We start from the raw sequence: 24,877 nt of genomic DNA, 5'->3' as shown, positions 1-24,877 counted from the left end.
TGTCAGCACTCACCCATCAAGCGAGCGAGTCTATGTGACACTTGCGTCCTACTTTGTTGACTTTCTTCACCTGGCACCACTTCTCTCCGTGCGTGGACAGACGTGTGCATGAGTAGCCCCTTTTTATAATTTTATAATTCACAGATTCATTACATAAGTCATCTTTTCAGGATTAATAAATATGAAAATATATGTATTTACATAAAGTGATGTTACGTCACTGTTTGGGACTGGAACCTAAAAAGGGGGTACCTCTCAGTTTAAGTATGTAAGTGCAATAGCAGCACGAAACCCTGCGTGAGGGGGAAGGGGCGGAGCATGGAGAGGTTAGAGTCTCACGGTTTTCCGACCGTGTGCACAGGTACTTCTGGATAACTGCTTTGTTTTGGAACGTCCATGCTTATTTAGGAAGGAGTTCATTGTTACATCCTCAGTTTGTAATAAATAAACAGTCTTCAAGTCATAACAAATTTCCCACCTGTGGGACTAATAAAGGTCATCTGAGCTTATCTTATAATGCAACTGGAAGCATTTCCTTGGGAACCCAGGAACACGCGTCAGCCATAGACTCCTGTTGTGAACTTGCTTTATTGGAAATTACCCTACGACGCTCTTTCCACCCATTCAAATACTGTTGGCTCGTTTAAGGCTGGGAATAAGAATTCTTGTTCTTATTATATGCACAGTGGAGCTGTTATATAATATAGTTTATTCACTCAGGTGTTCATGTGTGTCACTCACTTCCACCTGAAGTAGTAGCATCAAAGTATAGTGCTGTAAACACAACTGATGACTATTTGATGCTGCACACTGTGTGTGAGCTCATCATCAACGTGATAGCACATGGAACAAACACAAATGAGTCGGGTCTTCTCTCGGTCAGCAGGATCCGTCTGACCAGTTGTGGATTCTCTGAGGATGCTCCTCTGGACCCTGAGTGGGGAGTGGTGTGTGCGAGACCACAGAGGTGCACTGTGAGTGATGAGCACAGCAACAGGGAGCTGCAGCCTCAGCACAGCTTAGCAATAGTCAGGATTCATCATCCAGGACAGCGCTTGAACAGTGGAGGTGCTGGTCTGTATGAGCAACCACCAGCCGCTCTGTCAGCTTCTGTGAGCGACGCAGGACCAAATGAATGCAACGCTGCATTCTGCTCAGCATCTGTCCCGAGCTGCCTCGTTACTGCTGCACACAACGAACATCTGCTGCGATCAGCATTTCATCTGGACTGAAAACATTTACTCAACTTTACTGGGTTCAACTGCACATTAATGCAAATATGTAATCAGCTAATTCAGCACATTTATGCAGGCAGACACGGTCACGGTGACCGTGAAGGTCACACTGAGTGTCACAATGTTCAGCGACTCTGAACATGGCGGCTTGTTGGCTCCAGACCGGCTGATCTGAATGAAACTGATGATCTACTGGGATTTCCCCACATAAACATGTCTAGAGTTTACAGAGAGCAAGAAACTAACTAAATTATTACTAGCACTACTAATAATAAATACATAAATAGAAACATATGATTGAATACGCTGAACACACCGAGCTAGCCCCAGCCCAAACTGACCCTGAACTTCAAACTGATGAGTCCAGCTGCAGCCTCGGTTTCTACCAGTTTGTTTTCTGAAGTAGGATCACTGTGGCGATCACAAGTGTCTTTGTGCTGGTTTCATCTTTGCTCCTGTCAGCTGTGAGTTCATACCTGAATACTGAGAGAAAGCTCGCTTGCGCCTTCATTGCGACAGGAACTTGCGTTGGTGTGCGGGACCGTAGCCTCAGCTGTGATTCAGCTGAAGCAGCAAAGTAATGTAATGAAATACTTTCTCCTGGGAGTAATTAAGTAACATACGCTGCTTAGCAATGGCGGTGACTGTCACAGCGAGCCAGTGAGAACCCAACAGACTCAATAACAGAATCAAAGGATCGAATCAATAATTGATGCCAGTAATAGAATCAGAATCCAACTCCCATTCCAGGTCGGATCACATTTGGTGATGAAACATGAAAGTATCAGCAGTTCAGGTGTAATCCTGTGGATCTGACACTGTGGGCCCCTTAGCACCAACTGAGCATCGTTTAAATGTCACAGCCGACCTGAGTATTGTTGCTGACCATGTCCATCATTTTATGAAAACAGTTACCATCTTCAGATTGAGCTCACTGCAGACCTCAGTCCAACAGAGCACCTTTGGCGTGTGCAGCTGACACACTGACTAACTGTGTAACGCTGTCATGTCATGTATGGAGCAAAACCTCTGAGGAACGTTTCCAACACCTCCAGTCTGTGCTGTGACATAAAGAGGGTCCAATACAGTCCCAGCAAAGTGTACCTAAAAATATGTCCAGTCAGTGTACATCAGAAAAGCATACTGATAAAGATTTTGTAGTTCTTCCATGAAACTGTCTGAAGGTGTTACAAAAGTTATTGAGCAGACACAACAGAAATAAAACCGTAGAGATGAACTCTTTCTGTCCCCAGACTGGAGATGCTTCAGGTCCCACGTGGCCTTTCTAACCTCCACGTTTCTGAGACGAGCTCCTGGGATGCTGACCGCACAACAAGGCACAGTGAGGCTGGCACATCACAGCACTGAAGGCCGAGCAGTCGCACCAGAAGTCACCGAGGAGAACCACGAACGGCACGAATCGCCGATGAAACAATCCAGGTCACCCTACATCGTGACATCATCACACTGACAAACAAATGAGTGCTCAGCCTCCGCTCAGCCCCGGAGATGCTCCCAAAGGAAAGGTGACATCAAACAGTGAAATCCCACACGAGGATTTAATTAAAAAAATAATTAGCAACTGCCCTCGAAGGAATCACATGATCCCGTCCCAAAACGAACCGTTACAAAACCAAAAAGGTGGATTGAAAGTTGTTTCCAAAGGTGACTGTTCATTTTATTTCTTATAATAAATATAGACTCTTACAGGTCAACAATCACACTGAAGCATTATCATACATACAAGGACGACAATCCTCAGTAAAGATGGGAGCGCACTGATTGGCACTGGCGAAAGCAGCCACTGTCACCTCTTCCACCAATCAGGTGCTGGCGCGCTGCGACTTCAGGACCAGCGTTTGCCTTAGTCCTGAAACGGCCATCCCACATGCTTGAAAACCAGATATTCCATAGTGTTGTGCAACAAAGTTAATTTTTGGAAATAAAATCACGGCAGTGGTTTTGTTTTTTGCAGTAGCACCTCCCACAGCCACTGGGATCAATGGTTCCAACTCTGGGCCCAGTAAGTTTATGGTGTGCGTCTCTTTTTGATGGAGAAAGACGGTGGAATAAAGGTACACGGTGACATCATGGTGACATCACGGTGACATCACGGTGACAGGATATGAAGGAGTCTGTTTGACAACATAAGTTTTAGTTACAAATCTATCGGGCTGATTCCCACATGATTGTTTCCCATATTGATAAAATGGCATCATTTAAAGCCAACAATGGCAGAGCTGCATCAAACAGCAAAGCTCAGCCCACAGGCTGCAAGAAGGACTTTGGATGAATGTTGTTGGTGGTCTACTGCCCCCAAGTGTGAGCCTGAGGAACGGTCAGGAATAACTGACGGAGCAAAGCCAATAGATGGAGAAGCAGCTCGAGCTTTCAGCAACACTACTCCACAATGTTTTCGTAGCAAAGTCCGGCCCCCACACGTCCACCTGTGTGTGTCCCCTCCTCCCTGGCTGTGAGTGTTTAGTGCACATCAAAGAGTCTTAGAGGATCTGCTCCGTGCTCGAGGCGGAGATATCCAATAGTCTCCAGGCAGCGTACGGGTTGAGCTCTTCCTGGTCTCGGCAGAGAGCCCACACGTACATCATCCGGAGGACTTTTTCCTGGAGGAAAGATGACAGATGAGCGCACTTCACTTTAAATTCAAACAAAACAAATAACATGATGATACATCTGTAAGCGACTGATTGAACCACGACACAAACATCTGTTTTGCTGCTGGCTTGATCGAACACACAGTCTCCTGTGGTTCAAAGGGAGGGGCTCAGCCTGTGCAGAAAGCTCCAGACGTCGCATTAAAAAGTTTGAAAGATGAAAGACATGGAAACAGAGACGCTGAGTCCAGGAGCCATAAATGGTCGAGTGTGTCATTTAATGCTAAGACATTAGAGCTCAGCTTATAAACTCCAGAGGAACAGTACATCCACCATTTATCCTTTGGCAGAAGCCTTGTATCCTGAGCACTGGGCATCTGCCAGCTGCACGGTGCTGAATGGATACTTTGACCTCGCTTCCAACCACACGCGTCCCCGAGCTGTCCTCGGCGGCTGATTCACAGCCCATAAAGCTTTCTGGGTCTGAATAAACAAAGGCCTCGTCCAAACAGCTGAATATGACTCCACCGTCTCGTTGCATTCACTTAATGATCAATTTAAAAGATCTCACACACGTGTGAGTGTGACAACATGCCAGCTAAAGCTCTGTAATAGTTCACGATCAACCAACAACTGTGTGTGTGTGTCTGTGTGTGACTTACAGGATCTCCTTCCACCACTTCTCCTTTGGTGTTTCGGATCACCATGACTAACTGAGCCTGGAAAGTGATAATCAGCACTGGACCCTGGTCCATCATCTTTCCCATGGCCAGCTGGAGAACAACATGCATGAATATTTACTGACCAGAATTCAAGGATCTCCCTTCATCAGGTGAAACATTTACAAATATAAAAGTCGAATCAGTGATCAGAGTCGTTACAGCTCCCGTCAGCACACGTATGAACTGCAAACTGATGAAGTGTTGCTATTTTTAAACCTGAGATTGCAAAGAAGAGCCAGCAGTCTGAGTATCAGCCTGCAGAGTCTCGTCTTACGCAACTTACATCAATACTGTCGATGTCCAGAATCTTGGAGTGGAACTGAAGCCCCATGGCCTTGGCTTGCTGGATCGGATGAGCCAGCTGGCTGTATGTCTGCAAACCCAGTGAAGGAGAAAATGGAGATCACATAATGACAAAGACACTTCATGAAAAACTGGCCACCTGCAGAGAATCGAGGCACAGCAGAGCCATGGAGCTGTCAGTCCACTTATTTAAACACGCAGAGCCAGCGTGTGCAAAAGGACGTACCGCTTCATAGCACCAGTCCTTCAGAACCTCCAGCTCCCCTCGAATCATCGCCTGTGTGGAAAAAAGGCTTAAATGGTCGTCTAGACTTGTTTTATGAAGGCAGTGCACAGTCGTACCGAGTACTCTCCTTTTGCAGAGGTACACTCTAAATGACAGTTTAAAGGTTTAGAAAAACTTGAGTGATATCTGCTGAGATTGGTGTTACCTCCAGTATGTTGGGGATGATGTCTCGCTCACACTGCTTGAGAAAGGAGTCTTTGTCAAAGGACGGGTCCACCTTCAAAATCTCTGTCAGCACTTCAGACATCTCAGTCTTTGAAAACAGTCCACCTTTATGCACACGGACGAGCAGGACAAAGATTTGTAAAAGATTCATCAAGTATATGATAAACAGCGATATAACCTCCAACAATATAAAGACTTTCATCTTTACATAAGTCAATCCTCTTCTGCTTATCCGATCAGATGTCTGAATCACCCCAACCGGGTCCTTTGGATGTGGAGGTCGGGCTGTTTGATACAACGATATGAAAATGTCTATCGTTTCATATCGTTTACTTCCTGCTGTCGCAAAATAAACTGTTCACGGCAATATTTTTTCACTGTCTTGATGGTCACTGCAGAATTAGCTTCTTAAAGTTCTCTCTCGTATATTTAATATCACCACACTGCGCACGGACAAGCGACTTTTTATGCGTTGTCGTTAGCAACAACGACGGTAAAACCATCGTCCGCTTGTTTATTTTCCACATAAACCTTTCACAATAAAGCTGAAGATCCTGTTGAGATTTTTCAAAATAAATTGAATCACGTGAAAGATGCAGAGTGTTTACGGACGAGAAGCTAAAAAGAGCCGTCAGGTGCTAAAAAATAAACCTTAGAACACGCCGTGTAATAAATACTCAAAGAAAACGGCGGCCTTTCAACTTATGTCTAAAAATGCATCGTTTCGTGCATCGGTCAAAACACTCGACTCCAGCTACACGACGCCCAGCTGGAAACACTTCACGCAAGTCGAGCTGCCCGAGATTCACAGAATGGACAGAAAATGTTTGTGAAATATATCGCTGTCGGACGATGGATGTCTTATATCGCGATATCAGATTTTGGTCATATCGCACAGCCCTGTGTGGAGGAGCTGTGCTCCTTATGTACGACTCCACTTCCCCCCGAGGAGTGGGCACTCCACCCTGTCCTGGCTGAGGACCAGGTACTGATCCTCTATTGGTGGATCAGTACCGCATATGTTACTAAAAACATCTTGACTAGACACAATATCAAGGTCCACGAATACAAATTAAGTCTTTCAAGCATAAAAAGAGATACATGTAACATTTCTGTTTCAAAGCACCGACAGCACCTGTGACAGTTCCCACAGCTGCTCACCTATGATGTCAGTCATCTTGTCAGTGACGGCACGGGACGCTCTGATAAACGCGTTGTCACTCTCATCATATTTCATCTTCATCTCAAAGAACCCTGTGATTATTAAAAACATCAGTTTGTCAGAGGTTTGGATACAAATGTAATCAGATTTCCAGGCCTGGATAAGTTTAGGAAAGCAGTACAAATATTTGTCTTTCTAACAATAAGCACATTATACAAGCAGCATGTTTGTTTATAGCATTTTGAGTCAAAACATTCACAAATGTGTCAGAACATGTGGGCGGCGGAGAGCTTCACCTCACACAAAGCAGGGCAAGAAAAGCGTGAAACCAATCAAAGACTCATCCTGCATCCCAAACTGGAATGAAAGACTTTCATGGCAGCAGTTTGCCAGCAATGTTATTTTATCAAACACAGAAGTGAGTGATCAGCATTTTTAGCTTAGAAACGCTGATGGGGCCCAAATAGCTGTGAAAAAAACTACATGATTACTTTGTGTAACGTCCCACCTGAAAGGCCATCTTTCACACGTCCGAACATTATTAATCATTAACAGCATTTCCATAACTAATGCACATAAAATTAACCGAGTGTAGCTACATCTTCCATCACCCGGCTCTTTCAGAAAATGCTTATTAATAGATGCTAATAAACTGGAGGGTCAGTAACGCCATCGCCGGCCAAACACAAAAGTACGCCAGCTTTATTACTTGGGGTCAACAGTGAAGATGCAGCAGCATCACATTTAAGACAACAGACATATCATTGGTCCTCTCCTATAATTACACTGGGACAGTTAACCAGGTAACGTCTGAGCGACTAAAACAAAGAGTCAGTATGTGTAACATGAAGGGGGGGGGGGTATTGCTTACTGTTAAAGACCACGTTGTTGTCTTTGAAGTCCTTCCACTGCTGGTACCATTTTGAGTCTTTGTGGAGCACCACGCCCATAGCTTCCCTAAAGTGATGATATGAATATATGCAGTGATGTAAAATGTGATAAATAAGCACATTACAGCCAGATCAACAAGGCAAATAGAAATGAAACACTTGAAATGACAATGAGGTGGAGGAAATGGCACACAGCTGTTACAGTCCTCCTCCAAACATCAGGCAACAGTTTGTGTGAAAACTAGGCTAGGATATTGTGTCTAGGCTGACGATACCAAAACCTGCTGAAGAAATAATATTAATGTCAGTTTCTTGGTATCTGATCAGACGTGAGTCCCAGCTCTCGCTGCTTTTAGCTTTGGGTGAGTTTCAATTCTTATATCTTTAGTAATATTGGCCCGATCGATCCAAATATCGATCGTGAAGCTGAGGGGCATGTCCCCTCTTAGAATCAGGCAAACAGAGGGCCCTCACGTACTCGTTGGCCTCAAAGACCCTGCTTTCATCCGCTGCCCCCTTGGAGGAGAATTCAGTCCTCTTTCGGAGTCTGGTGGGAGGCCGATAAGGGCCAGTGTGACCCAAGTCACCGATCTCTTTCTTCACGCTCTCCATTCCCTAAAAACAGAAAATCTGTCAGTGACACAAATTATTTCTAATAGTTAGTAAATAATGACCTCGTCTTTAATGAAAGCTCTGAGAATAATGGTAACACGTTTATGCGTCATACATGCTGTATAGGAGAAATAAAAGGTGAATCATATTTAACTTGCACTGTGACTGCATACCTGCGATATTGCTTTAAATGCGCCCGTCTTCCCCAGCATCTCTCCACTCTTGGAGACAGTCTCAGCAGATGTCTTTGCTGTTTTGGCAGCTTCTTCCATTCCTTCTTTGATTTTCTTCCCAAATTCTGTCCGGCTGACCTCTTCCAGTCCCTTACAAACATACAGAATCGTACCAGCTTCAGCAGCATGACTACAACAATCAGAGTTTATACGTGTACCTGTCATATTTACCTCTTTGACCGTCTCTGAAATGTTTCCCAACTTCTTCCTGAGAACCTCGGACGTCTTCACTGTTTCAGACTCTATATTTTTCTGGGAAAAGACAAGAAGAGCATTTCCAGACCTGCTACTAGTTTAAGTGACAGAAGTTCAGCGTGTGGCCAGATACTTACATATTTCCTCCGAGCTTGCTTCAGTGCCTCTGACTCCTCGAGTTTTTTGGCCTCTTCTCGAAACTTTTTGATGTTTTCTTTCATTTCCTTGTTCTTGTTTAGCTCCTGTTTGAGGTTATCCAAAAACTCTCCCAGGAAACCTCTTCGTCCACCACCCCGCTCTCCTGACAAATACCTTACTTGAAGAAGGGCTGACTGAGGCACCTTGAAGACACACAAAAACCCCACCAGGTTAGGATGAATGCAAATATAGAGTTTGTATTTCTCAAATGTATTTCTTGTGCCAGAGTTCTAAAAATGTAAACCTGACCAACAGTTGATTTTTAGAGAGAAAAGAAATCCCACCATCTATATCTATCTAGATACAGTGTGCTAGACTTGGGCTAAAAGAGGAAAATTACCAAGCATTTGTATTAAAGTTTCAGCAAAGCCTTTCAGAAACTATACAAACGCAGGTTAACTCCAAACTACAAGCTGCAGTACGACTTCCCTGAATAAACTGTGACATTTTAGCATTTTAAAGCACCCCAAGTATCTTTGTGTTAATACTAATGATTATATATGCCAATATAAACCAACAGTATATAGACTATATGACAAAGGCAGACATAATCAGGGTCAAGTAGGACTTCTTATTCCAGGTGTTGTTACCTGTGGAGAGTGTGTGAGGAGCCCACGTATCGTGTAGACATTGGGTCTGTTGGAAAGCAGCAGGTAGGAGGAAGGGAAAGCCACCAAACCCCTTCTTACACATATCTGGACAAAGAAACAAACTTCAGCAGACACTCGAGGCTGAAATAAACTCTTGAACTGAACGTGACGGTAAATCACGAAGCTTTGGTGTTTTTACAGGAAACTTCTTTATCGGAACGCTTCAAGTGAAGCAGCAGCAAACAAGCTAACGATAGAAATAAACAGTTTTCCAGAAACAATGTTTGGAGCTTTTGGACTTTTCACTGATAAATTCCAACATTTTATATGCTCCCAACTCCAAGAGCTCAGACACCGGCTGCTCACCCCTCTATTCAAACGGCTAACTCGGCTAGCTTACAGCACGTTTAGCAGAGAAGTTAAACGAAATTGAGATTTTCGCCGTTTCGGGTAAAAGAGGCCGTGGAATAAATGTCGTTTCAGTTCGTTCCCTTATCGTTTTGTGGTGTTTTTACGTGGATATTTTACACACATGGCCCAAACGCTCACCTGATAACACCGACATAAGGGGGTCGCCATCTTGAATGTCGTGCTTGTGACCTTCTTCCGGTGGTGACCTTCCTCGTCCACGAGGGGGCTGGACTACAGCTCATTGTAATAGCCAACCAGAGCTCAACAGGACCGTTCCACCGCCCCCAGTGTTCTCCGCCTCATATTTACGAGATCAACTTTGACCTGCAGTCGCTGCTCACTATTTGGCTCATTTAGCTCACATGTTATGAAACGTACGATCAGTGCACGAGCACCACAAACAGTGAACGCGTTTCAAATATTGAGGTTTATTTTATCAAAACACCTTACAGAACAAAAGCAATGACAGGAAGCATGATAGGACAAAAATAAAAAATTAAAAGTTGGTCTCTAAAAAATATAAACAGAAGGAAAAACAAACACTTTGACTATCGACATGTCACTAAAGCCCATTTCAGACATGCATTTACTTTTACTTTTGTAACAGCATCTGAACGTGCTGGCTTCATGTCTGAATGACTTCTTAAAACTCAAGAAAGCAATAACAGCACGAGCTAATGTTTGAGTTATGTCTCCTGAGCTCACTGTAGAACCCCAAAGGAGAATAACGTGAACATTAACAGCCTCACATCTCAAATTCATTTCTGAGCTGCAGTAAGATCTCTCAGACCGAGTGGTACTCTGACACATGGTGATCAGTCTAATAGTCCTCATAGCTTCAAAGTCAAGCTTACCCATGTCTGAGTGATTTTAACATGTGACACATCCAATGTCTGAAAAGGGCAAAAATAAAGAGTTTCACTGTTACATTTATCTAACATGGTACACTGGGTGAAGGGGCAGTTCAGGAGTACAGAGTGAGATCACAAACTAAAATAATGTCAGATGCAACACGGACACAGGTTATGCATTCCTGTCAATCCTAACATCAATTTCTCTTCCATTCAGGCGATAGCCGTTCATGGTCCGGCAGGCGCGCTCGGCAGTTTCGGGATTGTCAAAGCGAACCACACCGCAGCCCTTGGACTTCCCGTTCTCCATCTTAATATCAGCATACTGGACCATTCCTAAAGGAGGATGAACACAGATGTCCAAAATGACTGAAAATGCTGATTAACAGTGCTGATTTCATTTGATTTGATTTGAGTCTTACCGCATGCGTTGAAGGTATCCTTCAGCATCTTCCAGGTGAAGTCAAAAGGCAGCTGAAAGACAAAAATATCCCCAAATTAATTTAAAGTATAGACATACTTCTCCAGTGAACACGCCAAGCTAAACTGTGGATTAACACTTACATTCCTGACAAAGATCTGACATCCCTTCCTGACATTGCTTCCCCCGGCTCCAGGACCTCCAGCCCCAGCTCCTCCAAAGGAATTGCCGCCAAATCCACGCTCCAAGTCACCAGAACGGTCGAACTGACCACCAACACCTCCAGATCCCATCCGGTCAATTCCAGAGCTCATGCGGTCAAGGCCGCCAGATGGAAAACGGTCAAGTCCTCCGGCAGAGCCCATGCGGTCGAAATTGCTCGCCATTCTGTCAATCCCGGTGTTGCCCATGCGATCCATTCCCATCGGAGAGCCAAAGTCCATGCCGCCGCCACCGCCGCCGCCGCCCCCCATGCGGTCCAAGCTAGATGGGCCCAAGCGGTCAAATCCAGATGGGCCGAGGCGATCCATACCTGAACTCATACGATCCAGACCAGGTCCGACCCTGTCCATACTGGGTCCCAGCCGATCCATCCCAGAGCCCATTCGGTCAAACCCGGAACCCATCCTATCTAGATCAGACACGCGGTCCATCCTGTCCATTCCCATCCGATCCATTCCTCCCATGCGGTCCATGTTGGTTCCCATGCGGTCCATTCCAGAGCCCATGCGGTCCATTCCCAGCGAGCTTCCTATAAAAGTGAGCAAACAGAAGAGAGAGAAAAATGCATGAGTGGAAGTAAGCATCAGTGTGGCTTTCAAACAGAATCCTGTAAATACTAACCCATTCCTCTTTCAAAGGAGTCTCCAAAATTATTGCGAGACATTCCCATTTCATTTCGCCCAAATTCCCTGTCAAAAGCACCACCAATCCCACGGTCCATCTCTGACAATGCAAGAGATGAAACCATTAGACATCCAGCAAAACGTGAAACTGTTCCACGCTTGCTCTGGAGTGCTGAGTGGGTTTTCAACACTTGCTTACCGTTCATCCTGCCCATCCCTGAAGAGCCAAAGCGGTCCATGTTCATTCCTCCAAAGTTGTCCATCCCTATAAACAAAGAAGACATTAATATTACAGAAGGCACTTTTTTTTGGAAAGACCAAATGTAGGTAGACGCAAAGTTTTACTACATACCTCCTCCTCCCATCCGGCCTCCCATGTTGGCGAAGCCCATTCCTTCCATACCTACAGGGACAGAGTGACACTGAGCTCTCACTTCACTGCTGTCTTTTAGTCAGTGGATTAAAAATAAATTATTGTGTTTTAAGAAGCTGCAGTTGTGTACCTCCAGGACCCATGTTGCCCATCCCTGCACCACCACCTCTGTTGAGCTGAGTAGCATCAATAGGTTGGCCCCCAGGTCCCAGTCCCAAACCAATACCACTCAGGCCACCTGGTTCAGAGACAACAGGTTAAGTTTGAAGATTTGTGTACACACACACACACACACACAGTAGCATAAATACAGCTGACACTTTCAGGGGAAGCAGTAAACCAATGTCGACCTCCATGAAACAAAGATCACATGACCCCAGGGGCTGCTGGGAAACCACAGACATGAAGCACGAGCAGACAGTAGAGGAGATGGGCGACGTCAAGAAGTTTTGGAATATCATTTAAACGCAGTTACTGGGTTTCTCTCTCCCCAGTTTAACAAAAACTATGGTAGCATGGATCAAAGTGGTCTTTGATGCAGCAACTCGAGTGAGACAAAACTAAATATTTCATCTAATTTAACAAAATTAATAAAAAAATCAGGACTTTAATCGACATGAATATTAAAAACTCTCAAAACCTTCTGTTATACTAGAACAAGGCTCGATGTATACTCACGAGGGAAGGGCAGCTGCTCTGTCCGGTGGTCCAAAATCTTTAGGAAGAGATTTCTCATCCTGTAAAAAAGGCAAAGGCATTCTAACCATACTCATCGTCAGGCCATAGAGCTCTAATGTACAGCAAAGGCAACATACCAGTTTGACGTGCATCGTCCTGTTAAACAGGAGCTGTCCATTGAACATTGCTTTGAAATCGTTAAGGAAAACATGTGCACACACACACACACACACACACACACACACACACACACACACACACACACCAATGAGAGATTCAAAAAGATTCAATGGCTACCATAGAAATGCTGAATTTTTCCAAAGGATACAGACAGCCTGCACTGCTTCGATGGGCATATCAAATGTGACGGTGCCCATGCCTCGACTTTTCCCGTCCTTGTCCTCCAGAATGTCCGCCCTCACCACCATGCCCGCCATGCTGAACACCTCCTTCAGCTTCTTCCAGCCCACTTTGTAGTCAAGCTGTAGGTAGTTTCAGACAGTTAATTAGACAAGACTAAAGTTACAATAAGACACAGTTCCATATATTCAGTATTTGTCTGCAGACTGAAAAACGGACAAATCACTAAGGCTTACATTAGCCACAAAGACAGTGCTGCCAATCCTGCCAGCCTGGAGACCATGGATGATCTCATTGGGGATGTTCGGGTTATTCAGGAGGCTCGGAGGAATGTTGACCATGGGACCATTTGGTCCAGGACCCATACGATCCATTCCGCCCATTCCACCCATTCCTCCCATGCCTCCCATTCCCCCCATGCCTCCCATTCCGCCGTGACCTCCTGGAGGGCCTCCACCTTGGGCCTTGTTGATCTCCCGCTGGCAAATCACACCATCAGGGTCCTTACAAAGAAGCACAAAATAATGAGTCGGCCAAATCCACAAGTACAGCTTTTGTCTGTGCGTCGGACAGCTTCCCCCTCTGGGACCTACCTCTTTCACTTTGAGGGGCCGACCATTGAGGTTGTGCTTGTTGACCTTCTCCACTGCTTTCTTCATCAACTCTTCCGTCCTGAACTCAACAACACTGACAAAAACACATTTCCAGTGAGAATTTAAGTGTGTAAAACACTGGTGCATGTCTCACGTGCAGTTTGCACTATTTGCTTTTGACGATAAGTTAAAGTCTACTTACGCACAACCCTTTGTTGATTGAAGTCATTGGAACAGGGTCAAATCAAAGGGAAGAGAAAATATTTCAAATTAGTTAAAGTGATTGTAACACTGGACATATTTTGACAGGTCAAAATAAACAATCTCATGCAATTAAAAGTTCATCACCATACACAAGCCTACAGCCTTGGTCACATCTGTGCTTCCAAAATAACACTACATTGTTAAGATCTTTTTAAGCCAAGCCAGTAACACAATACAGGCAAATGTATTCAATATAGTTTTCCCCCAGCATCCTAAAGGCAGACAGTGACAGAGGATTCCCAACTACTGAGATATTAGAGTTTTCCAGCAGTTCTATGGAATGAGTTTTATTTATCAACCATCTAGCAGCCTTGCTACGACCTCTTGCAGACTACGACCCATTAGATCATAAGGAGCAAATCCCACAACCACAGGGACATTATCAGCTACTGCAATCCCACAGGATTGGCTACAAAGGAGCTGAAGTCCTGTTATAAGATCATCAACCCTTCGATGGCCTCGAGTCAATGCCACAGACAACTTCAAATGAAACATGCCTCCGGCACGTCACCGTGTCACACACACTCCACCAGGTTTGTATCTGAACAATTCCCAACATAGTAAATAAGGAAACCAAAGCTGACAAACACAGGTTTGTCTAGGCTTATTCGTGTGTTTTATTTGTATGTATTTGCACTTACCCTGGATTTGCCTTCTGCGTCCATTAAGTGTTCCACGTACGTTACCTCACCCACTACAAATCAGATTCCAGAGACGACACACACCAAGGGGAGAGAAGCCGAGAGAACAATGGGGGTTTAGAGCAGAAACAAGTAGGGCGGCCGGTGACAGTGAGCTCAGACAGCCAGTCCTGAGCCTTCCCCCAGCACCTCATTCAGCACAATCTGGTACAGGTCTACAAAAAGCAAGCTTGGACTTTTCCCCCTCTTTCTTTAATTAATTGAGACTTCTTAGCCCGTCCTTGTTAGAATTCTCCCGAAACACCAAACGCAGTAGACTGAGGACAACAACTTTTGGACTGGCCAACAGCCTTTCAAGTTGGATATGATGCCGCAAACACCACCTCTTCTACCTGAAGATAATTGACCAAATAATTTCAAGTTGGCAAAGCCTCCTTAATACCTCAGCCACTTTCCTGTCAAACCTCAGCAAACTTTGTCAACGGTTTTAACCCTCAGTCCATCAGCTGAGCCTAGCTGAGCTAGAAACCTACCCATAATCGTAATGAAGAAAAACTTTTGGATGAGAAGCTTCTCTAACTGCCAACCTGATCATGGACTGGACCTGATCCTGAAATGCACGATCGTAATTTGGATTCAGCGTCGACCACAGCCACGCCTTTGTTCCAGGTCATGTCTGCTCAACAGATGGACATTGATGACCAAACCTCTAGAGACAAGGACGGTGCATAAGAAGCTGCTTCGTTTTGTAGACCTGTACCCCAAATAAATCCGCAGCACAAAGCTGTGCTTGGTACAACATGAAGATCTGCCGAGAAAAACATTTGCTTGTCAAGGTCACACCTAAAAAAGAAAATGCAATTTAACTCCACAGTCAGTTGTCATGAAACAAATACTACTTGGACCTTCTGAAAAAGCATTGTACCCTTCTTAACACATGCTCAAATAGGTGCCAGTTAAATGCATTACTCCATAGCTACACAACATGTTTAACACTTTAATTGACTTTTAAATATTCCTTACTCACATCCACATTTACTGCATCACAAATTAAATATTACATTTCTCCGAAGGTTTGACCACAAGTTAATAAATCTTAAGTGTGTAAGTTTTACTGTTAATTACAAATTTCAACTGAAAGCAACCTTTTCCATGTTTCTGGACCAAAAAAAATCACTATACAGTAACAAAGAACTGTATTTTTAATGCATTTCTTGGGGGAGGAACCACATCATTATCCCATTCATGATCACAAGCCATTGGACTTTCGAGTTAGTGGACTTCCTTTGCACATTTACGACCTCCACTTCACAAAAACTCAAGATTTTAGTAATCTTAAGGGAGACTGAAAATTCAAACATCCAGGTTCACCACGCTTGTACATGTCTGCAGCGACTCCTTAGCTGACAGACAGATTAAAAAAAGGGGACCTTGTCCACAACCTTTGTTCCAAGTGACTCCAGCATGGTCTCAGACAACACTGTACAACTCCCCAGAGCTCTTCAAAACTGCAGTGGTCAAACAAAATGACCCTGCATCCTGATTTGATCTTTTATCATGTCAAAAATGTGACACGAGTCAACCCCTAATCCTGATACCTTACCTTTCTCTTTCATCAGATCTTTCAGGGCTTGCCACTTCACATCATATGGGATGTTGCTGACGAAAACGCGGTATCTCTTGTTTGCGTTTCCATAGGGCTCATAGCGACCACCTCCACCTCTCTTCTGAGGCCTTTCCTTCCTGCTGGCATTGGCCTCATTCTTGCCTTTTCCATTCATTTCCCTGCAAAATGTAAAGTTCACAAAACTTTCTAAACATACTTTAAAAAGCTTTTAAAAGACTTGCCAAACTCACATCCATCACATCTCCCATTTTTGCTTCATTACAATCCATCCATCTTACTTTAAAATGTTTCGTTATATTGTGTTTTTTTGTACTTTAATTAGCTATAGTTTATGTATTTATGCCAATTGTCATGTTTGTTGTGTTGTGTTGTGTTTAACTTCTTATAACTACTGTAACAAAACATTTTCCAAAATCTGGGGGAACAGAAAGATACCTCCTGTCAGTGGTTCCCAAGGTAGGGAGTGCCCGGGGGGGGGGGGGCTGTTATTTATTTATTTGGTAGGTGGTAGTTTATTTTATTGCAGTTTACTTTTGTTTGTTTATTTGTTTACAGAAGGTTTCCTTGTAAAACAAAGGAGGGCCTAGCAAATAAAGTAATAAAGTTTGGAAACCACTGCCTCAGGAAAGTGAATTTCAATGCTAATGCTAACTGCAGACACAGGCATCATTTACACGCAGACACACAATGGTTAACTAGCAGCCTGCTATCTGCAATCCAGCCGCATGGCTAGGCCTCTCCTTGGATAAAGCGGGCCTGTGCTATATTAAGCTGCTTTAAGTAATGCCAAAAAGCAGCAACAGCGACCGGACATAAAGTTAAATATGTCCAATTTCTGTTGCAACAAAGCAATAGCTACATGTACTTTTAATCCTATCATACATCCAGTAATATATAACGCAGGGTTGCATTCGGTAAATAGACGGGCCCCAAATGCCGCTTAAGCTGGAAAAACACGTACAGAACGTATTTAAAGCAGACCGGGGCTGCTAGTCTACCATTAATTGCATTTTTAAAAAATATAATTAAAGCGATGCCGCTGTATACAAATTTATCGCTGTGTAAGAAAACAAATTAGGCTAGCTAGCTAATAAGCCGCAACAAAGGAACCTCGATGAATGGACTTACCCCTGCTGCGAAGTCGGCTGCTGCGGCGGCGGCGTCGACAGCTGCTGCTGGCCTACTTGCTCTGTGGTAGTTTCTACCTGCTCGTTGGACATTTTCTTACGCAAATGAGTGCTTATAAAAGGAAACTGTACTAGAAAATGTGATATTAGTGATTCTTGCGCTTCTAAAGAGAAACTCAAAAGCACATATACTGAATTCGTACAAAACCTCTCACTGGTACGCCAACGGAGGAAAATGGCGGAAAGAAGGAGGAAGCATGAGTTTAAACGAGAGGTTCTTCTTCTTCTTTATATTATTTATCGGCGGTTGGCAAACAGCAAAATGGTACATTACCGCCACCATCCGGTGAGGAGTGTGGACGAAATGTAAAAAACTAAATAAAATCGTCCCAGAAAATTAGTCGGCCTTAAAAACCAAAATATGGCCTGATAACTTTCACTTATCGAGTTCTTACGAAATAAATCAACCAAGTCCAGTTTCAGTTTCATATCACCAAGCTGTTCGATCAATTGTCTTCATTCAATGAAAGGGTCTGCTTCCGGTATTTTCTTTTAAAACTAAGGACATCGCGGCACGTACGTTGATTTTCAGAATAATGTGCAAGCATACATAAAGTTTGATGAACGGTAAAATAAGTAGCAAAGGTTTATATGTTTTCAAAGAAACGTGACAAACAGGTCCTTCATGTTTGAAGCGTTACTATTTTTATAATGACATCACAGTTTTATGCTCTGCAATTATTTTACAAATGTGCCGGGCATGGTTTGAAGAATTTGTATTCTATTGCAATGATTTTATTGGTATTTTTAACCTCTACTGTCGTTTACATTATTTACAGTTTTTTCTGATGGCTTGAGCACATTTTTCGTAACTATTGGCTATTTTTGCAAAACTCTACACACAAATAAGAAAACTCTTCACCCAATCAGCAAAACATTGTAGTTTTCTTTTAAAAGCGAATAACCCTGCTTAACTCTCCACACCTTTGTAAAAATGTTATTTTTGTATCCAACAGTTAACACAAGCCATCATATTAATAAGCACACAATGCACCAACTACACACTGATGGTATGAATAAAAAACACATCTGGCTTTTGCTTTCTCTGTGCACAAGGTAGGCCATGTCAGTTTGAGCTCATACTTTTGTCATAGATCCGTAAGCATAGAGGGATCTAAACTTCAAGTACTGGTGTTTATTCACACACATCAAAACAAACACAAAGTGTTTATTTCCAAGTATAGGATTATTTGCAATCACCATATTGACTATATGGGTTTCTTGGTCTGCAGTGAACATGCTTCCTCTGCCCCAGCATCTGCTCGTCTAGCAATTCTGTAAAGTTACAATTTCCGTATTTTTACATCTATGGTATTGTTGTGTTCCTCATTGGCATATGGCAGTGCTACAAATCTTAGTGCAAAGTGACTGTGCTCACCGATTCTCATTTCAAAATGTCCTTATGATGCTTGCTCCAGTGTAGCAGCTCGAGTTAGGCTGAACCCGTTGGCCAGCTTCCCTCAGGGTCACTCCACGGTTGATTACATGGTCCACTATTGTAGCTCTGATGTCATCAGCAATTTTATTTCTTACTCTTCTTACCCTTCCTCTCCCCCCTCCTCGTCCTCCTGTTGCTCCTCCTTGTCCTTGTCGTCCTCTTCCTCCTACTTCTTCACCTCCACGTCCTCTTGCTTGGCCTCCTCTACTTCTCACTCTTCCTGCTCCCTCCATTGTACTCCACACACAGAGCTTACCTGTATTATAGTGCTTGGGCTGCAAAGTGAACTAATTATCTAAAAAAGTTTTCACATGTGACAGTGTGCCAGACAGTTGGCAAAATAGTGTAAATAATGTCCGTAAATGTGTATAGTTTTGCTAGGAGTGCGTTGATCATTTGGAAATTGAATGTAAAGCAGTGAGTTGTGGTTACAGTTCTGCAAAAAGAGTGCTGTGCAGTGGATTGTAGCTACAGGTTTGCAAAGTGTGTGTTACAAAATGGCAAACTGAGTGCAAAGCAGTGTTTGTGCTTTTAGTTTTGCAAACTCAGTGAGTGGTTTTGCTATAAGTATTAATAGTTTTAGAAATTGTGCTGTAAAAATCACAGTTAGGGTTTAAGCATTCAGAAAAAACTGTAACAATGTAAACATAATAAAGCTGAATTCAAGTTGTTATGCCCGCCAGACCTCACGGGGGCGATAATTAATAGGCAATCCGTCTAGTCACAACGACGTGAGCGGGGACGGAAGGAGTGTCGGTTTTGTGCTAATTGCTCTCTTTGCCTTAACAGCTATCTCGTGAATGTTCATTATAAATGGCCCTGTAATGTTCGCATATTGTAGTCAAGTACGCAGTAATATTAGGAATATAAACTCTTACGAACTCTTTATGTTGCTGTTTGCGGTTCTGAGACAAAAGCGTTGCTACCGAAATGCTAACATTAGCATTAGCGCTTAGCTAGGAGTGTGTACGACGAGTCTTTCGTTACCACATGCACAGAATGAATGAGTGCGCGTGAATTAATTCGTGTTATTTAGCTTTGATAGATTTTTCAGAACGTTAAATAGCTAAACAGTTAATCTCATACAGCCATGGCTACCGGTGCTGATGTCAGAGATATTCTTGAGTTGACCGGAGGGGATAATGATGGTCCCATCACCAAGAAAGACCTCATCAACTCAGACAAGGTGAGACTGTGTTATTCATATGTTTGTCTATGTATGTCTGTCCCTGGATTTAAGTAACACTGGTGTAAATTTGCCAGCGCCTTCAATGCATTTCACTAGCTGTTGGGTTCGTAACATGCAGGTATAATGATGTACTTACAGATCAAAGCTTCTGCCAGAGAGAGAAACTGAAGAGATGTATATTACAATTGTTTGAGCACAAATATTTTTGCAGTTGAATAACGAATGTCTGCATCTTCCACCTCAGAAAAAAACCAAGAAAGCAACAGAGACGCTGACCTTCAAGAGACCAGAGGGAATGCACAGAGAGGTCTACGCTCTGCTTTATTCTGATAAGAAGTATGCTTTTCTTTTTCAATATTAGTCAGTTAATCTGAAATGCATAAAGGCCTTTTTAATGTTTCCTGTTTGGGAATTTCAAAAGGATTTATTTGCATTTGGAAGGAATCTAAAGTGTTTTGTAAATAACTTTGCATTTCTGTGTTTCTTTATTTTATGATAACAATTATAATATTGATAATATTGATAATAGAGAATTGTTTTTTCTGTTTGTCCTTAGGGATGCACCCCCCCTGCTGCCTAGTGACACCACTCAAGGTTATAGGACGGTCAAAGCCAAGTTAGGCTGTAAAAAGGTTCGTCCCTGGAAGTGGATGCCCTTCACAAATCCAGCACGCAGAGACGGGGCCATATTCCACCACTGGAGACGTGTTGCAGAAGAGGGCAAGGACTACCCTTTTGCTCGCTTTAACAAGGTAGGGAAAACCCTCTTCTGCTTATGTAGTACAGGCAAGAAGGACATGTGGTTGCAGCTACCCGTCCTTTCGCATTATTCATCTTTTTTCACTGTTTCTCTGTTTTACCTCTATAGACAGTGCAGGTGCCAGTGTACTCGGAGCAAGAGTACCAAATGCATCTCCACGATGATGGCTGGACTAAAGCAGAGACAGACCACCTGTTTGACCTTTGCAAGCGGTTTGACTTACGCTTCATCGTTGTCCATGACCGATATGATCACCAGCAATACAGAGTAAGTGTTTAGTGCCTCATCTATAGATAATGGACTTGAAAAATACAGTAAGGTGGATTTAAAGAACACACGTTTTAATTTTAAAAACTGTTTTGTTTGTTTTTTGTCAGAAACGCTCTGTGGAGGACCTGAAAGAACGATATTATAGCATTTGTGGTAAGCTGACCAAAGTGCGCGCAGCATCAGGGACAGAACCCAAAATCTACATCTTTGACGCTGGCCATGAAAGGCGCCGCAAAGAGCAACTGGAAAAGCTGTTCAATCGCACACCTGAACAGGTTTGTGATTTTGCATTTTCACCTGTATCTATGTGCAGGTGTATAGACACGTTCTTTTTGTGGGAAAAAAAGAAGAAAAAGATTTTTCACAGCCTTTTAAATGTGAAAGACTGCATTTCTCCATTTTTCCCTGCAGGTGGCAGAAGAGGAGTATCTTGTTCAGGAGCTAAGGAAAATTGAGACTAGGAAGAAAGAGCGTGAGAAGAAAGCCCAGGATCTGCAAAAACTCATTAAGGCAGCTGACACAACGACAGAGTTGAGACGAGCTGAAAAGAGAGTTTCCAAGAAAAAGCTTCCACAAAAAAGAGAAACAGAAAAACCGGTATGATATGATTTCACTCAAGAAGAGCAAAGTAAAGCACATGACTGCTGGTAACAGAGGAAGTCAAAGAAAAGCAACAATGGGGAGAATTTTAATAATAATAATGGACACGGTGCAGCTTTGTCCTCATTTTGCACTAAATTAATTGTTACTTGCTTTTGTCTCAGTGGTGTTTTGGTCATTTCTTTATTTTGATGGGACAAGTGTGTCTCTAATAACCCGCACCGATCTTCTCTCAGTATTCTAAGTAACATTTAAAACCCAGTTTGAGCCATAATAATGCCTCTACGGTGACGTTTCAGACGTATCCAAACAGTTTGTGTCTCGCATTTATAGTTTTTCTTGTTTAGGCTGTTCCAGAGACGGCAGGCATCAAATTCCCTGACTTCAAATCAGCGGGCGTCACACTGCGCAGTCAGAGGGTGAGTATAGCTCCGTCCTGTTCAATATTATTAAATAGTCCTATAAAATCACTCTTAGGGAATTGATGTAAAAATGTGAAATTCTTTAAAATAGCAAGTTTTTGTTTGTCCAACTCTTAATTTCAAGATACTGATTTGTGAGAAACTAGAGTTTCTGACTTTAGTAGCTATTCCTCTTATCACTGTGATAATTAATTCTATTACTGACTAGCTAATATCTGTAAAACCTAGCCTAGCACGGGGACTCTTATTCATCTTCAAGACTGATGAGGAGCTGCCGCTCTCTATGGAAAATACATTTGCACAGCTAAAGGAGTGGAGTGGCCCCACAGCTAATCAGTCAGATAGAGTTCAGTGGATAAAGACATTTTGATCTGGCCCGCTGAAGTGCATTTCATACGAATTAAAAGCCCCGAGGTGGAGCTGTTTATCCTAATGTCCCGGTACCTTAAATCACGCTCGTGTGTGTGTGTGTGTGTGTGTGTGTGTGCGCATTTCTCTCTGCGTGTTTGTGTGTTATTAAGATGAAACTGCCAAGCTCCGTAGGCCAGAAGAAGATCAAGGCCATTGAGCAGATCCTGATAGAGCAAGGAGTGGGTGAGGATGACTAAACTTTAGCAATTTGTTAACATTTCCCAGTTTCACAGTCTTAACTCTTCTTTGCGACAGAGTTTAGTTTCAGTACAGAAGGAAATAAAAGGATTATGTAACCTTTTAAGCATTGCAGGGATGCTACACTTAAGTTAGAGTTTAGTTGAACACACAGGAAGTTTTTCACTTGTCTTTATATTTGTTTGCAGCATCTCAGGCGCTCACTTCACGTTACAGTTGACAGTAATGCAACAACACTTTGTAACATGTAACCACTTTAGCTAAACAGACTGTGCATGCGTAGACTGTACACACCATCAACTAAATAAATGTGTTAAAGTGCTTAAATCACACTTTAGTCTTTCCTCTTTGTGCCCTTCTCTAGATCTTAACCCCATGCCCACTGAGGAGATTGTGCAGATGTTCAATGAGCTTCGTAGTGACTTGGTGCTGCTGTATGAATTGAAGCAGGCCCACAGCAACTGTGAATACGAGCAGCAGATGCTGCGTCATCGCTACGAGGCCCTGCTGAAGGCCGGCGGGTGCGTGGGAACTGTAGGAGCCGGTCCAGTCATTGCATCACAGGGTGGGGACATCAACGCCACCAACAGCACTACAGCATCCACCCCAGGGGCTGAATCGCAGTCCTGGCTCAACGCAGATGACATTAAGGTGGAAGCCAAGGAGCAGATCATCGACGTTGTAGGAGCACCGCTTACCCCCAACTCGGTATGTTTGTGAAACTCGGAAACAAACTTTTCCAAACCGTTATCATTGTGTAATAATTTTTGTTTTATACTATTATTAGTAGTATTAATGGGCGAGAAACCAATGAAGAATCCAGCGCTCGTTATTGCGGCAGTCACTCGTCGTGGTTGCTTTTTTGTATCTGTGTTGAAAAGGGTCGAACCTGCTCACAGCCTCATAATAAAGCTCTGCAGCAGTAGAAAAGAACAGTAGAGACTAATGACTGTCTTCACCCTCCTGAGGCAAACAGCAGGTGTTAGCAGGGGAGAGCGCGGCATGAGTGGGTCATGCAGAGAAATCATTGGACTTTTCTCCGTTGTTGGCATGGATGTTATTCATTAAGTGGTCGTAGCAAACCCCAGCGTGACTGTCGTGTATTTGTACATTGCAGCGCAAGCGGAGAGAATCGGCGTCCAGCTCGTCTTCGGTGAAAAAGGTGAAGAAGCCTTGATGGGAGCGGCAGCTTTTACACGTGGAAGCGAAGCGGCAGTGTTACTCATTCAGATCACAGTGGCGACGGCCACGAGTGAACCAGAGAGACACAGCAGAGCTGGACACCATGTTGTTGTCTATTTACGTACACTCATTGCTCACAACACACACACACCTTTTCACCTACTAACGAGGCCTTTCGAACCCCTCCCATCAGGCCTGCTCAGCATCGCTGTGACAAAGGCAGCGACTGAGTGACATTTCATTCCATTACTGCTCGTCTCCCTGCCTCCGCCGCTGCTCGGCCTTAGATGAGGCAAGATCAACTGTAAATTGCCCGGCTGAGCTAATCGGGACACGGGGAAGAAGGTGGGAACGACTGCGTAATTGAAATGAATTGGAATGAAAGAACGGGGTCGGGGAATGGGAGGATGGCGAGCCGCAGTGCTCATTTGACCCGTGTGAGGGTTGTTGTTTCGTGCCGTAGTGTTTACTGGAAACGTGTTTTGTGTTAACCTGTAGCGCCGGCGCCGGCCCGACCTCGCTTCCATCTGCTGCCCAGTTTTTGTTTTGTTTTTTTTGTTCATGTCGGACTAGCGGGACTGATTTGTGTTCTCAGGTGACCTTGGAGATGCTTTAGTCAACGTTTCAATAAATGTCTTTCTTTTCTTACATGGAGGTGTGCGTGTTTATACCTCAGAAGTTTGCCTTTCACATTTCAAAGGGACGTCACTCTACAGATTTCAGAGATCTGCACTTGGGGGTAATTAGTGTTGAATACACATTTGTTGGGGAAATCGTAGGGTCACGACATTCTTACCTTACCTGTCATCCAAGTTAAGTGACAACTAATGGCTTCATTAATATGATAATTAAGCAGTGATCATTCTTAGGTTGGCATAGCCACTAAAACTTCATTAGGTTTCCTCCTCATAATATTGCTAATTGCATGTCAATTATGTCGTTTAGCCCACTTA

At 43.5% G+C, this 24,877-nt stretch overlaps 3 protein-coding genes across 4 annotated transcripts; 1 reads left to right on the top strand and 2 right to left on the bottom strand.

Annotated features, from left to right (window-relative positions):
- Positions 1 to 2,888: 2,888 nt before the first annotated feature.
- Positions 2,889 to 9,902, bottom strand: timm44 (translocase of inner mitochondrial membrane 44 homolog (yeast)). 2 transcript variants are annotated; one of them, XM_040052801.1, is made up of 13 exons: positions 9,753 to 9,902; positions 9,204 to 9,308; positions 8,553 to 8,756; positions 8,392 to 8,472; positions 8,161 to 8,310; positions 7,854 to 7,990; positions 7,357 to 7,442; positions 6,485 to 6,577; positions 5,304 to 5,428; positions 5,099 to 5,149; positions 4,853 to 4,942; positions 4,510 to 4,620; positions 2,889 to 3,856 (listed from the first exon to the last, which is right to left on the bottom strand). In XM_040052801.1, the coding sequence occupies exons 1-13, from the start codon at positions 9,780 to 9,782 to the stop codon at positions 3,737 to 3,739; spliced, it is 1,383 nt and encodes a 460-aa protein (XP_039908735.1). In that variant the 5' UTR covers positions 9,783 to 9,902; the 3' UTR covers positions 2,889 to 3,736. The 2 variants fall into 2 exon arrangements, with proteins under 2 accessions (XP_039908735.1, XP_039908736.1); XM_040052802.1 differs by lacking the exon at positions 5,099 to 5,149.
- A 121-nt stretch (positions 9,903 to 10,023) lies between these two features.
- On the bottom strand, positions 10,024 to 17,648 carry hnrnpm (heterogeneous nuclear ribonucleoprotein M). Its single transcript, XM_040052800.1, is given in 17 exon segments — positions 10,024 to 10,801; positions 10,888 to 10,939; positions 11,030 to 11,637; positions 11,730 to 11,831; positions 11,931 to 11,996; positions 12,084 to 12,134; positions 12,235 to 12,342; positions 12,783 to 12,817; positions 12,819 to 12,841; positions 12,920 to 12,969; positions 13,111 to 13,264; positions 13,379 to 13,645; positions 13,736 to 13,829; positions 13,938 to 13,945; positions 14,641 to 14,693; positions 16,244 to 16,425; positions 17,396 to 17,648. Coding segments are annotated over 17 exon segments (2,109 nt in total). The 5' UTR covers positions 17,488 to 17,648; the 3' UTR covers positions 10,024 to 10,637.
- Positions 17,649 to 19,603: 1,955 nt separating this feature from the next.
- dmap1 (DNA methyltransferase 1 associated protein 1) lies at positions 19,604 to 24,572 on the top strand. The gene is made up of 10 exons (XM_040052926.1): positions 19,604 to 20,078; positions 20,326 to 20,417; positions 20,638 to 20,833; positions 20,950 to 21,108; positions 21,219 to 21,386; positions 21,523 to 21,708; positions 22,059 to 22,130; positions 22,655 to 22,727; positions 23,107 to 23,450; positions 23,860 to 24,572. Exons 1-10 carry the CDS (start codon positions 19,983 to 19,985, stop codon positions 23,917 to 23,919), a joined length of 1,446 nt encoding a protein of 481 aa, XP_039908860.1. The 5' UTR covers positions 19,604 to 19,982; the 3' UTR covers positions 23,920 to 24,572.
- Positions 24,573 to 24,877: the final 305 nt, after the last annotated feature.

The sequence above is a fragment of the Simochromis diagramma genome, unplaced genomic scaffold (genome assembly GCF_900408965.1).
Source record: "Simochromis diagramma unplaced genomic scaffold, fSimDia1.1 OVJJ01000419.1, whole genome shotgun sequence".
Classification (NCBI taxonomy): domain Eukaryota; kingdom Metazoa; phylum Chordata; class Actinopteri; order Cichliformes; family Cichlidae; genus Simochromis; species Simochromis diagramma.
Note: the sequence above shows the minus strand (reverse complement) of the source record. Positions and strands in the feature narration are given on the sequence as shown.